We start from the raw sequence: 16,544 nt of genomic DNA, 5'->3' as shown, positions 1-16,544 counted from the left end.
AATTCAAATTAAAAACGTTTATCGTAGAAAATGCAAATTTCTAATATCTTACCTTCATATGTATTAAATGTCATTTCAACGGAGTTAAGAGTGTATCCATGTTGATCTCTTGCGTGATTTCTTAACTCTTCAAACGTTCTACATGAAAAATTGCAGGCATTAATAGGACATTTCAAATTTCCTTCAGCCACAACAGGTACTTTATGTACTTCCCGAATGTGTTCATATAAAACCTTTTTCTTTTTGTACTTTTTGCAGCAGTACATAATTCAAATACTGCTATCTTTTCATATTCCATTGTTATAACAAAAAGTTATGTACTACAATAGAAAATAAAAAACTTATTTTGTCATCAGAAATATTAAAAAATGAATAAAAACTGTAGCATATATTAAAATATTTAATGTTTGACACAAAAAAAATGGTAGCATATGATATTAAAATATTTAATGTTTGACACAAAAAAAAAATGGTAGCATATGATATTAAAATATTTAATGTTTGACACAAAAAATGGTATAAAATATTTAATGTTTGACTGAAACTAACACGGTTTGCTATTCTGAAACATTTTTCATTTTCCTTTGTTCAACAAAGGAAATTTCCGCTAAATTTATCTGTTCTCAAAAGGCAATATATGAAAAATAAATAGATTACAAAAAGTTTGTCTCAAAAATAAATACTTTACAATAATTTGTAATCACGTGTTTAATTACAAGCAAACAATATCTAAATTACCAATTAAAATATTTTATCAAAAAATTCTTTTAGCTCGCCAAAAAATATCACTGCAGAGCTCAGAAAACAAGCAACCGAAAATGGCAGGTAATCCTGTGGGGTAAATCTAAAACACCCCGCTTTTGACGTCACATGTGACGTGTACCGTTGACCAATCAAATTTTCCTGCCGAGTTGAAATTTAGTCGCTCCCGTCTACATTGTCTGTCTGTCTGTCTGTCAAGTATATTCCATTTTTAACAAATTGAAAGAAATAGAAGTTGTTTGCGTACATCTCAACTCTTCTTCTATTCCATTTTTAACAAATTGAAGGAATTAGAAGTTGTCTGCGTACATCTCAACTCTTCTTCAGATCGCGAAATGGCTTAACCACGTTGTCCGGTGAATCTGTGAAAATGCGTGTTGGAGAAGTATAGTAAAATTTTGGAAAAATGTCTAATAATTACAATTTTAAAAATATTGTCGTGGTTCCTTCTGCGAAGGTAAGCAGTTAGCTTTATGATGAAATTGATTTTTATTGGATTCATTTCTTTTTCTCCTTTTATATGTAGAATTTGCTGAAATTAAGATAATGGGAAATTATATTTCCTTTTTTGGTACTATGAAAGGAAAATTGTTACAAATTGTACATGTGTCTTTATAAAGAAATGTTTTTTCTTTAATAGGAATTCACTGACATCATTTTGTCGAAGACTCAAAGGAAAACTCCGACGGTGATCCACAAGCATTATAAAATTTCAAGAATCCGTTCATTTTATATGCGGAAAGTCAAATTTACGCAACAGAATTTTCATGACAAATTGACGCAGATTCTCACCGACTTCCCAAGATTAGAGGTATGATAATTTTTAATAGTTTTTTTTTTTTTTTTTTTTTTTTTTTGTTTTAATTCGACATACAATTGTTAAATATACTACCGCATTAAAGCCCAGCTTATTCTATTTTTCAACTGTAATTGTTGTAAAATTTGCGCAGCTGTGCGAAAGCAATAGAAATCTGAAATTATTAATTTTGTTATATTTCAGAGTTCTAATAAGACATATTAAGATACTTTTGGAATTCATTTTTTTTAACATCGTTAATGAAATAGAATAAGATGATGAGTATCCAAAGAAATGTTAGCGAAAAGCCAGTAAAAAAGAGTGCAACCAGTTTGAATTAAAGTCGCGAATGTGAGAAAAATTTTACCTATATGGTATATTAAGTTAAAGGCTGGTTTTATGTTTAGGCTTATTTAACTTATTGTTATATAAAAGCTAATTAACCCGCGAGCACGTGCGCCAAAATTACGAACACGAGAAGGCGCGTTGGGTATGTCATACCCGAAAGCGATTAACATGTTTTAAATTACATTAATAATATAAATATGAGTACAAATGTGGATTAACATAAAAAACAATGAACTTTAGAATATTTTAAAGAATATAATGGTTAATCTTTGGAATATAGTATTAGGTAGTTTGGCGACATTTTGGTAAGGCGATAAAGGTTACTAAGCTAGGATTTTAGCAGTATACATGGATAAAGTGAAGAGTGTGAGCAATGCCATTTTTGTACAATTCTGGGATGTTTTTTTAATTGAAAATAGGTCGACGTGTACATGGATGATACCGTGTATGTGCAAGTCTTAAAAACACGGCAAGCAGTGTGCGATTCTGCACTTTCTCCCAATTTTACACTTAATCTTCCTCATGATTAAGCACTTTTGCTCCATAAAAGTTCTAGCATAAGCGTAATTCGGCTAGCAGATTGTTGGAAAAAAATGTTGATTAAAAAAAAAAGAAGATGGTTTTTTCTTCATGAAAACAAAATGGCATCCAAAAACAAATTAGCAGGTTGCTGTAGCAGAGCTGGTCGCCAAAAATCGCTAAGTTACCATGATCCAAAGATTAACCAATTATACTATGATTTCATTGCATGCTTGATGTAACAGTAAAGATAACTATAAAAATAAAATATTCAGTTAGGTTTACCATGTTTGCGCCGGGGCCAATTTTTATGTTCTTTGCCGTGAGACGGCGGTCTAATTTTTGCCGCTTTTCATCTGGCGGCGCACGATTATTACCTTTTTAGACCTGTATACGAGTTGTACGTTTGCTAATAGTTATTAATTATAATTGTTATTGAAAAGTTTTATAATAAATAAACATTAATTTTTCATTATTTTCATTTAACAATCGAATGCGTACCATCGGTGGTACGCACCGCTCAATGAGACAACTAGTATTGGTGGCCCGCGCTGGCATGAACATGTTACTTTAAATTAGAATTTCTAAAAATATAATTTGTGAACGCTATTTCAGGGCTAATTACACTAAGTAAGAGTATTTTTTAAGCCTCTTAAATTGCAGATCCAAATGGCCCATTAGTGATAGTGCTTGAAATACAGTACAAAGTCCGTAATCCGGATGTCCATTATTCAGAATGATCTATAAACCTCAAAAGACACAAACATATGCATGCACATTTAATGCGTGCATATACTACGCATGCACGTAGTGTTTACTCATGCGTGCTTCCGATAGTGACAAAGTTATTGAAAACGAAAAAATTTCGATTGATAAGTTAGTTGGTATTCTCGACAGCAATTACAGGACTTTTAATGGCCATTTGAGAGCAAAATTTCTTCAGATTGCAATTAAATTGCAGTAGAAATGAAGTATATTGCAAATTAACATAATAAAAGTGTTTTTTAGGCAAATTTTAAATCATTCTTCCTTTTTAAAAATATTTTTCATTTTTAAGCTCCATGGAGTTCTATCTCGCATGTCTCTATTCTTTGTGTTTACATAATTTCTTAAAACACAAACTGCTATTTCTATTCTTTTTCACCTGATTTTCTTTCTTAAAACACAATGTTTAAACACTATTTCCTAAAACAAACTTCTGCCATGATTTTGTAATGTGTGATTTTTGGTATGAGGAATTGAATTAATTATCAAAACATGGCTTGAATTGATAACAGAAAAAGTATAGGAAGAAGTTCAGTCGCTGTGTGCTTCCAATATTAATAACTGAAATGGACCTATCAACTCGAGGAATGCTTAATGTAGAATACCTACCTTTCTTGATGAAGTAGGAGGTTGATGCTTTTTTCCCCCTTCTTTGTGTTATCCCCTGTGCAAAAGCCTACAAGACCCAGTGCATGTATGCCCAGGACATTTTAAAATGTAGAACTGAAAATCTCTACATGCAGCTTGATAAGTGTTTCCAGTAAACTTGTTACTCCCAGAAATACAAAGAATGACTTCTCGTGGATTGGCTCCTTTCTCCCCTATGCAAAATAGAGCTGCTGGTGAAATTTTTTTCCATTGTCGTAAAATATTACAGATGTGTACATGCAGTAGACTGCTTTAAAAAAAATGTTTTAGCTAGAAATCTCCCATTCGAACTAGTGGTGTGTCAGATGAATGTCTGGAAAAAATTAATTCTGCTTCATGTAGCTAGATGTGATAAGACTAAAAAATTAGGAACTCTTTTTCTTAGAAAAATATTCGAATTAGTTTTCTATGACACTTTTTAATTTAATAATTTGTTAAATTGTTTCATGATAAAAAATTACGCAAAAATTCTGTATATTATAAAATGTGATTTATTATGCATTTTAAACTTTTATTTTAAATTCTAATGTACCTTTTTTTACTTTTGTTTTAGGATATACATCCTTTTTTTGGCGATCTTATGAATATATTGTATGACAGAGATCATTACAAACTAGCTCTGGGCCAATTAAATATAGCACGGCATTTAATTGATAAGTAAGAGTGGTTTTTTTCTTTTTTTTTCTTTTAAGTATTGAAATTTACTTGTGTTGCTGTAGCTTTTGTGATTTATTTAAAATTTTATTTAATTTCTTTGAATTTAACAAAATTATAGTTTGAATTCTGTAGAGATATTTATCATATGAGAAATAATATTTTAAAAAATTCATTTTGTTCTTTATTTGCATAAACTTTTGCTTTAGTGTAAGAAATACTTGTAGAATATGAGCAAACTTATTTTAGCTTTTACAAATTAACTCCCATTTAGCTTCGTCAGATCTTTTAAATTGAATTTCTGACCACATTATGGGAAAAATTAATTCATCTGATAAACTAAACCTTTACTTCTTTGAGGGAAGTGGAGAAAGATTACGAGATGAAACACTGACTTTATTTACTTCCAAAGAAGTCGCATATTCAATTTGAAGTGTTCAGTGTTCTGGTTGGCATCATTTGTACCATAATTGGGGACTTATAGCCTAATTTTAATAAATTCTGATGTTTAGTTTTTATAAAATTTATTCTAAGAAATATTTTTTGGAATGATACCAAGGCTTCAAAACAGTTCTTGTTATGATGCTGTGGAATTATTCCTATAGTAAAAGCAAAACTGAATTTAATCTGTTTTGTAACAAGTGTACTAATTGAATGAATGAATATGTATTGCAAAAGAAGTAACAGTACAGCTTGAGTATAGGACCCCATTGGCGATTTTTGGCTTGACACACTTTTTGGACGGTTTTGGAATGATACCAAGGCTTCAAAACAGTTCTTGTTATGATGCTGTGGAATTATTCCTATAGTAAAAACAAAACTGAATTTAATCTGTTTTGTAACAAGTGTGTACTAAGTGAGTGGATGAATATGTATTGCAAAAGAAGTAACGGTACAGCTTGAGATTTGTTTTGTAGAGGGTAACAACATCTCTGAAATTAATAGAATTAATTTTACTTGGAATGCCTTTTATTTTGAACAGATCTGATGCTGTGGAATCATTCCTAAAGCAAAGACAAGGCATTCCTAAAGCAATATGTTTTGCAACATATTTTCTATATTTAATTAATGGTTGACTGAAGTGCTAAAAACAGCTGTATTGCTTTCTTTCTGCTAAAACGTAGCTTTTTTTTTATTTTTAGAGTAATTGTAATCTCCGAAAATGTAAAATCTGATATTAGTTCATTACTTATTTTCAATTCATTTCAAACATTAATAATATTACTATAATATTAATGTAATAATATATAATTAATTTCATTTCAAACATTAATATGTACATTTCATATACTGTAAAGCATGAATCTTAATAAATGGTAGAGTGTATATAAGTTTTTATTATATCATAATTTTCAAATAATTAATAGTGTTTCTTGTGTAGTAGTAGTAGAGCATGGGTTAAATGATGATTACTTAATAGATATACAAGTAAAAAAAAAATAGTACATTTAATCTGTTACTGTGATGAAAGCCATCTGTTCTTCCTGATTATAAAACTGGTGATAATTAGAGGCAGTTTCTGAGTAATGTAAAAAAGTGTTATGAATTAGATGAAAAGTTCCTTTTCTGTGTATTTTATATTAATATTGGATTTCATATGACCACAAAAGTGAGTACTTCTGAATACATAAATATTAACATCGTTAATGTTGTATTATTCACTAAGGTAACAAGTCTTAACACAACTAAATTTATATAAAAGCAACTTCTAAAGTATTTTAATTTTCACTATTTACAAATTTTGTGTTTAAAAAAATTAAGTTTTTCAAACCCGGCAAAAAAAAATTTTTTTTGAAAACTAGTTAATCATTTCTGAATTATTTTGATTCTTTCTGAATGTGCTATAATTTATAGCTAACATGGATTTGATTTGACAGTTTTGAAACAGCACTGCATATTCTCCATGTTCCTAAACTGCTAATGCTAATCTTTTATTATTTATCTTATTTTTCTGCATGCTTTTTTTTCTGTATGACTTAAAAAAGACCCAAAATAAAATTTCCTTAGTATTTTTGTTCTTTTACCACCTACATGGTTCACTGTAATTATCAAAGTTACATGCCAATAAATTCTATGAGACCAATTCAATTTTCTGTGTGCAAATGGTAACATGTAGAAATCGTACGTACAACAATTCATATGTTTTTAATAATGTTGCAAACAATTAGGCAGTTTAACCCAAGGATTCCCAACCTTTTTCTTGCACCGACTCCTTTTAAAGGAACAATTTTCTTGATCAATCTTCTTGCATTTTCTGTAATATGCAGTATATGACATAAACATACAAATAAATAGTTGTTATATCAGATTAAGTATATGGTCAAGTTTTGAAAAAAAATTTTTTTAATTTGTTTAATTATTTTGTATTTTTAGTTATACAAATATAAGCAGGTTTTTGAAAACAAAATTATAGATTCTAACTATGCATAGTTTTGATTTTAATTCACTATTTAACCGATTTGCCTGCATGCCTCTTGTCCAGGACTAACTTGATTTGCCTTGCAGAACGTATAATTCAGAAGAATTAATGCACTCAAATGTTTTGTCTGTTTTTGTTTATATTAGGTCTTGCTTTTGCAAAGGGATGGGAAAAGCAAACCAATGATCACTATTCTAGTATCCCCCAAGATTTTATCCTCTTTTACTTGTGCAGTCCATTCATATGCAGTTCATTTAGCAATATTTCAATTTTTTGTGTATTTTCCGCGATAATTGCTACTTGTCCTTGTCGTAAATTTATTTATTTATTTATTTTTTTGGTAAACTTCTAACTCTGATTCTATTTGAATATTTTTCTTTGCCGAAAATGATGAATATGATAGAACTATTATGTGAATTGATAATCAGCAATACAGTCAAAAGTCGTTAATTCGGACACCCATAATTCGGAATGATCTATAATCCGGACCTCAAAACTAAAAACTTTTTGCGCATGCGCCGCATTGACACATGCGCATAGGCGTTTACGCGTGTGCGTAAGACCTTTTACGACTGCGCATATGAGTGTGCGCAAGTGCAGAATACGTTTTCGCGTGCGTGTTTTATGTATAATGGACGTATAAGCTAAATAATTATCTATTTCAGTTAATGTTGATGATTGCGTTGTTCCTTAATTTTCGAATTTGATCCGGGTTATTATTTTTTGTAGACTGTAAGAGCAATTTTATAAAAGTAAGTTTAAACTTTCGATTATATCAAATAGAATTTCCGATATATATTTGTTAATATGTAAAGGATCTAAAGTGAAAGTATGTTTTGAAATCCGAAATCTGTTTATCAATTTCACGCTGCGGAATAATTGGTAGTTTTGTAATGTATTGGAATAATTGGTAGTATGAATTGGAAGTTGATCTGTCAGCACTATCCTTATCTTCAGGGCAGATGCTTTTATTTTATTTGGCTTATAATTCCTTATCAAGTGTAGTATTTCATCTCGATGTGCTCCGTCTTTGATATGATTTAAAACAAGTTCCTCGTCATTATAATTCGCTTCGGATAGCGAAGAAAGTGACAGAGGTTATTGAAAACGAAAAAATTTCGATTGACAAATTAGTTAGTATTTTCGACACAGCAATTATAGGACTTGAACAGCAGAACTTTGTAACTGAACAAGAAATTATGTCTGTTTAATAGAATTAAAGAGAAAGTATTATCACATGAAACGAAGCAAAACTTAAACAACTTACATTGAAAGAAATGTTTAATAAAGTAAACAAATATTAAGCTTTTTCTTTTTTCAAATTTTGATAACCTTTAGATCGTAAGTGTTCTTTATTTCATAAATTACGGTTTCGTACTTTTAATTTTAGAATTTCTGCATGCCATCTTACGAGATTTAAACTGATGATCTATTATCCGGAATCGCCCAACGAGTCTGGAGTAACGACTTTTGACTGTAGTACTTAAGAGTACATTTTAACATTTTTTTCTCATTGTTAATTTTAATTTCTCACTGTAACAGAATCATGCAACAATACTTAACTGACATTTTCTTTGCATTGATGAAAGAAAATGAGTACATTTTTTTATTTTTTTCAATTATAAATATACCTTTTTTAAAAAAATTCCAACCATATAGGTAAATCTGTGCTTCAACAAGAGTCGGAAAGTATTTCCATTTATCTCCTGCTAATAAGTGATGAACTGATGATCTATAATCCGGAAAAATCGATAATCCGGAATCGCCGAAGTCCCGACGAGTCCGGATTAACGACTTTTGACTGTATTTATCATTTCCAAGAGATTCCATCAATTTTCTACGGCAAATGATGATTTTGGATCTAATGCTGAAAAATAAGATGAAATATAAAATCTGTTTTCATTTTAGTAAATATCCCTTTTAAATGACACTGTTATACAAAATACATTTCAAAGTATGCAATGTATTGCATCAATTGGCCGTCAAGTACCAGTTGATATATGTATATTTTTCATGCAAAAATTAACTTCTATTTTAATTATTATTGTTGTAAATGTCACTTAAGTCAATTTTTATAAAATATTTTTATTTAATATCAAATGAAGTACTAAAGGCACATAGGAATGCCAACTTTTGTACTGTTACACTGAGGATTAAAATACTTTGAGGAGCTGACTAAATGACATGGCAAGCCAGTGGATGATCTCTTCCATTCTCATGACAGATGGCATAGGAAGTACATTGCCATCACCTATGCTGCCACAACTACTTGTTTCTATGAGAAAGTGACATTCTGTTAGTTGCATTTGCCTATTGAGTTAGGTTTTGTTAGCTGTGATTGCATGATTGACGTGTTGACCATTCCAGTGTATTATTTTTAAAAAAGTTAAATATTTAATATCTGCTTTTAGAAAAATTAAGTTATTTAATAAATGTTTGATAGTAAAATGTATTAATTTATAAAGAAAGTTAGTTTAGAAAAAACATGTTATAATTCTTAATTAAAAAAAAGTTTAGAAAAAAATATCTGCTTCCAAGAAACGCTTTTTCTGTATATTTTTCATTTTTTGTGCTGCAATGTACTGCAATGTTAATTTTCATTAAGGATTTTCTAAGAAAATTGAGGATAATGTAATGTGGTTTATTATCATTAAAAAGGTATTTAACATTTATTAAATAAAAGTGTTTCCCTACAAAAGTAGATGGCGAAGTCAGTAATAATATTTTCTGTGTAATAGTGAAAAGTGTGTATAAAATTATATATGTAACTAATGATGATTATCAAATGCAACTTAATGAATATTGCAGATAATTAGAGGCTGTTTCTGAGTTACATAATCATTTATTTATATTATGGTGATAAATATATATAACCATAATAGTGTTTCATTATTTTTTTACTGCAGATGATGATTTCAGATCCAACGCTGAGGAATAAAATGAAAAATGAAATCTGATGTCATTTTTGTAAATGTCTATTAAATTATGCTTTATACAAAATAAATGCATTTCAAATATGTCTTGATGTCGTAAGATTTTTTGTGTGGAAGATGAACTTAATTTTAACCCTCTGGCTGATCATCCCGCAATTTCCACGGGCAACTCAAATGTAGCAAAATTTGCTTATCCAGCAATTTCCGTAGGCATATGTTTTTCTTCCTTTATTGAGGAGCGAATTCCCCCCCCCCCCCCCGTTTAAGCATTGAAATAAATTATATGCAGTGTTAGGCGTTTAGTTTACGTTTAGATGTCATTAGTTGTCTGCTAAATTGCAGCATTTGAAAGCACGTGGTATTGGCGTTCAAACTTCATTTTTTGCTGCTTTTTTCTTACAGAAATGGCTGCTAGAAAACGTTCAGTGATTAACTTGATTATTTAATTAAATTATTGAATTAATAATTTGATTGATTAATAATTAGATTTATTGAATCTGGTGCAAAAACTGTGAAGTTGGACTTTGCCTTCAACCCTGTTTTGAACCTTGTTTCAAGTTTTTTTTTTTTTTTTCGGACGCCATTTTGTTTTCACGAAGTAAAGGCATGCTTTTTTTTTACTCAAAATTTTTTCCCAACAATCTGCTAGTCGAATTATGCTTATGCTAGAACTTTTATGGAGCAAAAGTGCTTAATCATGAGGAAGATTAAGTGTAAAATTGGGAGAAAGTGCAGAATCGCCCACTGCTTGCCGTGTTTTTAAGACTTCCACGTACACGGTATCATCCATGTACACGTCGACCTATTTTCACTTAAAAAAACATCCCAGAATTGTACAAAAATGGCATTGCTCACACTCTTCACTTTATCCATGTACACTGCTAAAATCCTAGCTTAGTAACCTTTATCGCCTTGCCAAAATGTTGCCAAACTACCTGTTACCATATTCCAAAGATTTACCCACAGATTTCTTTCTTTCGTTTAGCTGCAAAATGTCTGCCAAAAAAAGCCTTATTTATTCCAGATTGGGAAGATCCTAATCTCAATCTTCAGTGAAGAAACCAACAACTATTATAATTATATTTCTGTTTTCAAGTGTTAAGGTGCCTTTTGAGAACATACCTCACACAAATTAAATTTACCTAAAATCTAACCTAACTATTTAGCATTGCATTGTGATTTATAAGGACCGGATTAGCCTCGTGTTGAACTGGTGATGATCATGAGTAATAATTAAATAAAACGTACATTTGTTATCTAATGTATATATCTTAAATTTTTTTAAGTTTCTTAAGTGGAAAAGTAAACAAAATTATCAAACAATGTATACCAAGAATAATTAAGAATAAATGTCCTCTGGGATTTATTGAATAAGTGAATTTGCTACACAATACAAGTAATACCATAATTAATTTACCTCTTAGCACAGCCAACGTACATTACGCGGATAGACTGGAATTTCCTTGAAACACACCTGGAAAAGTCAGCGAATTTTATTCTCCTGTTTGAGTGGCAACCCTGTCATACTAAACTGCATTTCTAAGGTATTTTTCCCTCAGTGCTTTATATATTTTTTTTAATTTTATACATTTCACTTTTTATATTATGCAATAAATAGAAATTAACTGTAATTTGACTGAAATTTATTTAAAAAATTTTTTTGGTGATAACATCTGAAATTGGTTTTTCTGGCAACTTAGTTTCTCATGATAAAAATCTATATAAAAATATTTTCTAGAAAGAAAATGTACATTTTTCAATTCTCCAATATATGTAGATTTAACATATGCAAAAAAAAAAAAAAAAAAAAAAAAAATCACAATTTTGGAAGCGATTTCAGTCCACATATTGAGCAGTCAGAGGGTTAAATTATAAATAACACTTTAGTTAACTTTTATGTATTTTCGGATGAAGCTCATTTTTATAAAATGTTCACTTCGATTTCCATCAAGCAATTGTAGCAAATGATGATTCAGATCCAACGCTGAGAAATTTTGATGATATCTGAATTCTGATGCGATTTCCATTGAGTTATTTTAAATGAAATTGTAAATTTGACTTCTTTTATTATTGCATAAGAATTGTACAATGAAAAGAAATCCAGACAAAGGGATTGGTGCATTTTGAGTTTTTGTATCAGTGTAGTTAATGTTAATTATTGTAATTTAGTATGTTTATTTTGTATTGTAGTTTTTAAAACTAGAATATGTTGATAAACTCCATGAAACATAGTAAATATAGACTTGAATATGCAGATGGTTATATCAATATATACATATACACATTTATGTTTATATTCCAACTTGTAAATTCATTGTAAGCGACTTGAGTTTTTGTCAACTTGGAGTTCTGTCATAGCACTGCAAAAATTTCCCCATTTTTAATTGTTTGGGATGCTAGCTATGAATGATTGTTATAAAGAATTCCATTGGCTAGTTTGTGTGACATGATTATTATTTTTAATTATATTAATATAGTTTTTTCAATTTTTCCATTCTTAGTATAGCCAAAGATTATTGCCGATTATTGAAGTATGGAGACTCATTGTATCGTTGCAAGTTACTAAAGAAGGCTGCCTTGGGAAGGTGAGTGTTTTTAAGTTTGAAGTCTTACTGCCGAGACATCCTTGGGTGATTAAAAAAAGTGAAAATCTTTTATATAAAACTTATTTTTATAAACTTTTATATTTCTAATGATCAATAACATTTGTCTAGTTTATGCATTATACTATGTCATTCAGTTTGCATTACTTTGTATAGCTATATAAAAATCAAGCTGATATGAAAACCAAATTCTACTTAACTTAGAAAATGTATATTTATGAATTTCTTTAAAAAAATATGACTTTTTCATTTATGTCCAAAAATTGCAACTACTTTCTCTTTAAATGTTTGAGATCTCATTAAATATCTGCATTGAATTACTAATAAAACTAGGAAAAAATAATCCTTTTTTGGGGGGGGGATGTTTTAAAAGATAGGAATAGATTTTAAAGTGTATCTGTGCCAGATAGATAGATGAATATTTCTTAACCCTTCATAAATATTTTACTGTTTACACTGTATTTTTATTAGAAGGAAATGTTTAATAAGTAGCCATTGAAATATGCTTAAATTATTATAAATAATTTTGAACTTTTTAAAAAATATCGTGCAATTTTTTAAAGAATTATGAATTTCTTTAAAATATTCATATGTTGTAATTGAAATAAAATTCATATTTATTTTTATAAAAAATTAAATGTAGATTATGAAATTAACATGCTTTGTTTTAAGAGTTTTTCGTGTATTTAAAAGAGTATTAATCTTTTCATACCCGACTTTCATTTATGTCTAAAAATTGCAACTGCTTTATGTTTGAGATCTTGTTAAATATCTGATTAGTTCCTTTCTTTTGGTTATTACTTTTGAATATAAGTATGTACCTGTTACTTCATTATGAAATATTTTTAGGTATGTTAAACAGTCTTGCCTGCTGTTTGTTCACATGAAAAAAAGAAATTTTTCTCAGTTTGTTACTAATATTTATTTACTTTTATTTCTTTCATTGTATTACCGGTACTTTTACGTTGTACACCCGCCACACATTTTGGCACGGTATAGCAGAAATTGTTTTATTGTGGGAGACAAAAAGTATGGCACAGGTGTAAATGAAACACTGCTTGTTACAAAATAATAATTTCTGGAAAGTATTTACAAGATTATCACATTCCAATCGCCAATGGTGAGCTAACAACTGTTATTCTGAGCCCTGATAGTGAGTCATTTGATGTAAGTGATACGATGTTTTTCTTAAGGAAGGCTTTTTCCATAATGATAGTTTGGTATATGTGAATATTTGTAAGTGATCCTGCAGTTAAGACTTAAAAAATTGTATTTTCCGTAAAAATCCTCAATTACTTTTAAGGATTTGTGTCTAATGCCGTGTTTCCCAACGTGGAGCCCACGTGATTGTTAAGGGGGCAATTCGAAAATGGACTCGTCCAGAGTTTAAGGGGACAAAGGACGTTCTAAATATGTTTCATGAAGTCAAATTTATTCGAAATTTAATTTTTTATTCCCCAAAATAAAGAAAAATTTAAGTGATGTATAGGTAAAAAAAATTTCTAAATAGCGGTGCATTTTAAATATTTTATAAAGAATTCTCCTTGTAGACATGGACATTTAAATGCTTTTAAAGGCATTTAAATAACTGAAACATTATGTTTTCCAGACATTTCTCGCACATTTCAGCCAACGAATTTATTTGACTTTTTACTGTAGGAATGGCAACCGATATATTATTCTTTCCTTGAATGGCAACAGTAGCTGCTTTCAGCTTTGTTTATATTGATCTTATATTTATTTCTTTCAGCCCTTAGTGAAATATGGGGTGCAAGCAAGAAAAAACGTTCGTCGGTATTCAGAGGCATATTTAAAATTTGGTTTTATACCCGGTCCATAAACAGTCAACTTTTGTCCTTTTATGCCAATAATGCCTGATCAACAAATCAATGAAACTAGGTCATCTTGAGGCACATTTGAAGGTGAAACATAATGCTGATATTAATTCAGATTTAATTATTTTCACACTTTAAGGAAAATTTTTGAAAAAAGAGTAATATTAAAGTGTCTATTTACTGCTCATAACGCAACTGTTAATCGTGCTCTTGAGGCTATTCGTCGAATTTCATCACTCATTGATTAATCTGGGGAAAGCCGTACTATAGGGGAGAATTTAATCAAATCATCAATATCAGCATTTAAAACTGTTCTAGAAAAAGATGACAAAGACGTTAAAGCTATGCCACTAAATAACAATACTGTTTGCAGAAGAAAGATGAAATGAGTGAGGATATTGAAATACAACTTGTTGAAAAGCTGAAAACAAGAAAATTTTCGGTGCAAATGGATGAACCAACTTTTAGAGACAGTGAAGAAATGTTCTGTAAATCATTAGAAAGCACTACTACTTCTAAAGAAATTTATAGTAAGCTAAAAAATTAACCTAGATATAAAAAATATACATCTTGTACTGCAGATGGTGCTCCTAATATGATGGTTGAAAAATAAAATAAAGCAAAAGGGTTGCTTAAAATTGATAAAAGATGAGAATCCAGAAATGTTTCTTGTGCATTGTGTTATTCATAGAGAAAACCTGGTAGCTAAAAACAATTCGCCTGTTCTAAATGAAGTGCTAAATTCAGTTATAAAGTGTATCAATGCTATTAAAGCTAGGGCCAAATGTGAACGTCTCTTCAAGTTATTTCATGAAGAACAAAATGAAGACTATATGAGACTTGTACTTCACATTGAAGTCAGAAGGCTATCGAAAGGGAACTGCTTAGAAGGATTTATGGAACTATTTGATACTCTTATTTTTTAAGCGCCAAATCTGAAATTAAAAAATCTGTTGATGGATGATAAGGCAATTGTGAGTTATTTAGCCGATATCTTTAAAAAATTAAATATATTAAATAAACAACTTCAAGGAGCAAATAAAACGTATAATGCAAAAGGAAGATATTTGGTTTCATTATCTTTGTTGAATTATGTAAGCCATAGAGTATTTACCACAAAAATTTTGAAAAGTCTCGTTGGCTCCAAAAATGTGACATGACTACCGCTATACTTGTTATTGTCGATCATCTGAAAATTTTATCGGCCGATTTTAAAAGATTTTGCAACTTAAAACAAATTGATTTTCCAACTTGGATGATGCAGCCAATGCTAGTGGATTTGGCTTATATTTCAAATATGAAGTAAAAAGAACTCGCAGAAATGCAAGATGATGAGTCATTTAAAACTTTATTTAATATAAAAGGAGGCATGACATTGCCTTGTGAGGAAACCAGAATCAGATATCCAAATGCAAGAAAATTTGCAAGAGAACTATTATCACCGTTTCCATTTTCATATTTTGCTGAATGCAGATTTAGTGCCATAAATGATTTGCTGTGAGAGACTTGAGACTCAAGTTACCTAAATTGGAAATCTGACATAAAATTTCTTTGCAGCAAGTATCAAGCGCAAGGCACTCGCTAAATTTAAATAATAAAAAATTACTAATACTTAAAATAAAAAACTTTCACTAAAATGAGTTTTTTCTTGAATTTCAGTTCTCCATGTTTTAAGTTCACTTACTGTGTTTGTTCACAAAATTTCGTAGTCATTTCTTCCTAAAAGCTATCATTCAAGTTTCTTTTGTGAAAATTTCAATTTTTAAATGTTAAAAATTATGTATATTCTAGGGGGAGCTTAAAAATTTTAGAGAGGATTAGGTGGGCATAGCACAAAAAAGGTTGAGAAACACTGGTCTAATGTATTATAAAAATCCCACGAGAAAAATAATCATTTCTGTGATATTCTGTGATAGTAATTTACTTCTGGAAAGATGTTGTTTTTCAGTGTAGTAACTACAAGTGAGTGGCAATGAAACTTCAGGGTGCGAGTTAAAAAACCATGCGAGGCTTGGTTATTTGTGTGTAAGTCTTCTTGTCATAAAGCACACTTTAGGCAATAATCTTGATGATGAAAGCCTGATGGGTTAGGTTATTCTTTATGGATTTCTAGCTGACAAGTCAGCATTGAATTACTAATTAAAACTGGAAAGAAATAATCCTTTTGGGGGTGTTTTAAAAGATAGGAATAGATTTTAAAGTGTATCTGTGCCAGATAGATGAAAATTTTCAACCCTTCATAGATATTTTACTGTTTACACT

The 16,544-nt window shown here is 29.8% G+C and overlaps 1 protein-coding gene across 2 annotated transcripts in view; it reads left to right on the top strand.

Moving 5' to 3' along the window:
* The first annotated feature begins 1,064 nt into the window (after positions 1–1,064).
* The window catches only part of Non1 (nucleolar GTP-binding protein 1), an 87,341-nt gene continuing 71,861 nt past the window's right edge, over positions 1,065–16,544 (top strand). For both annotated transcript variants that reach the window (XM_085807740.1, XM_085807735.1), the window contains exons 1-4: positions 1,065–1,219; positions 1,403–1,573; positions 4,392–4,495; positions 12,346–12,429. In XM_085807740.1, coding sequence (XP_085663866.1) covers positions 1,169–1,219; positions 1,403–1,573; positions 4,392–4,495; positions 12,346–12,429 — 410 coding nt within the window. In that variant the 5' untranslated portion in view covers positions 1,065–1,168. The remainder of the gene's footprint in view (positions 1,220–1,402; positions 1,574–4,391; positions 4,496–12,345; positions 12,430–16,544) is intronic.

This window comes from Stegodyphus dumicola, chromosome 1 (assembly GCF_044657685.1).
Source record: "Stegodyphus dumicola isolate Sdum_Otavi_A_Nest chromosome 1, ASM4465768v1".
In the NCBI taxonomy this organism is placed as follows: Eukaryota; Metazoa; Arthropoda; class Arachnida; order Araneae; family Eresidae; genus Stegodyphus; species Stegodyphus dumicola.
Note: the sequence above shows the minus strand (reverse complement) of the source record. Positions and strands in the feature narration are given on the sequence as shown.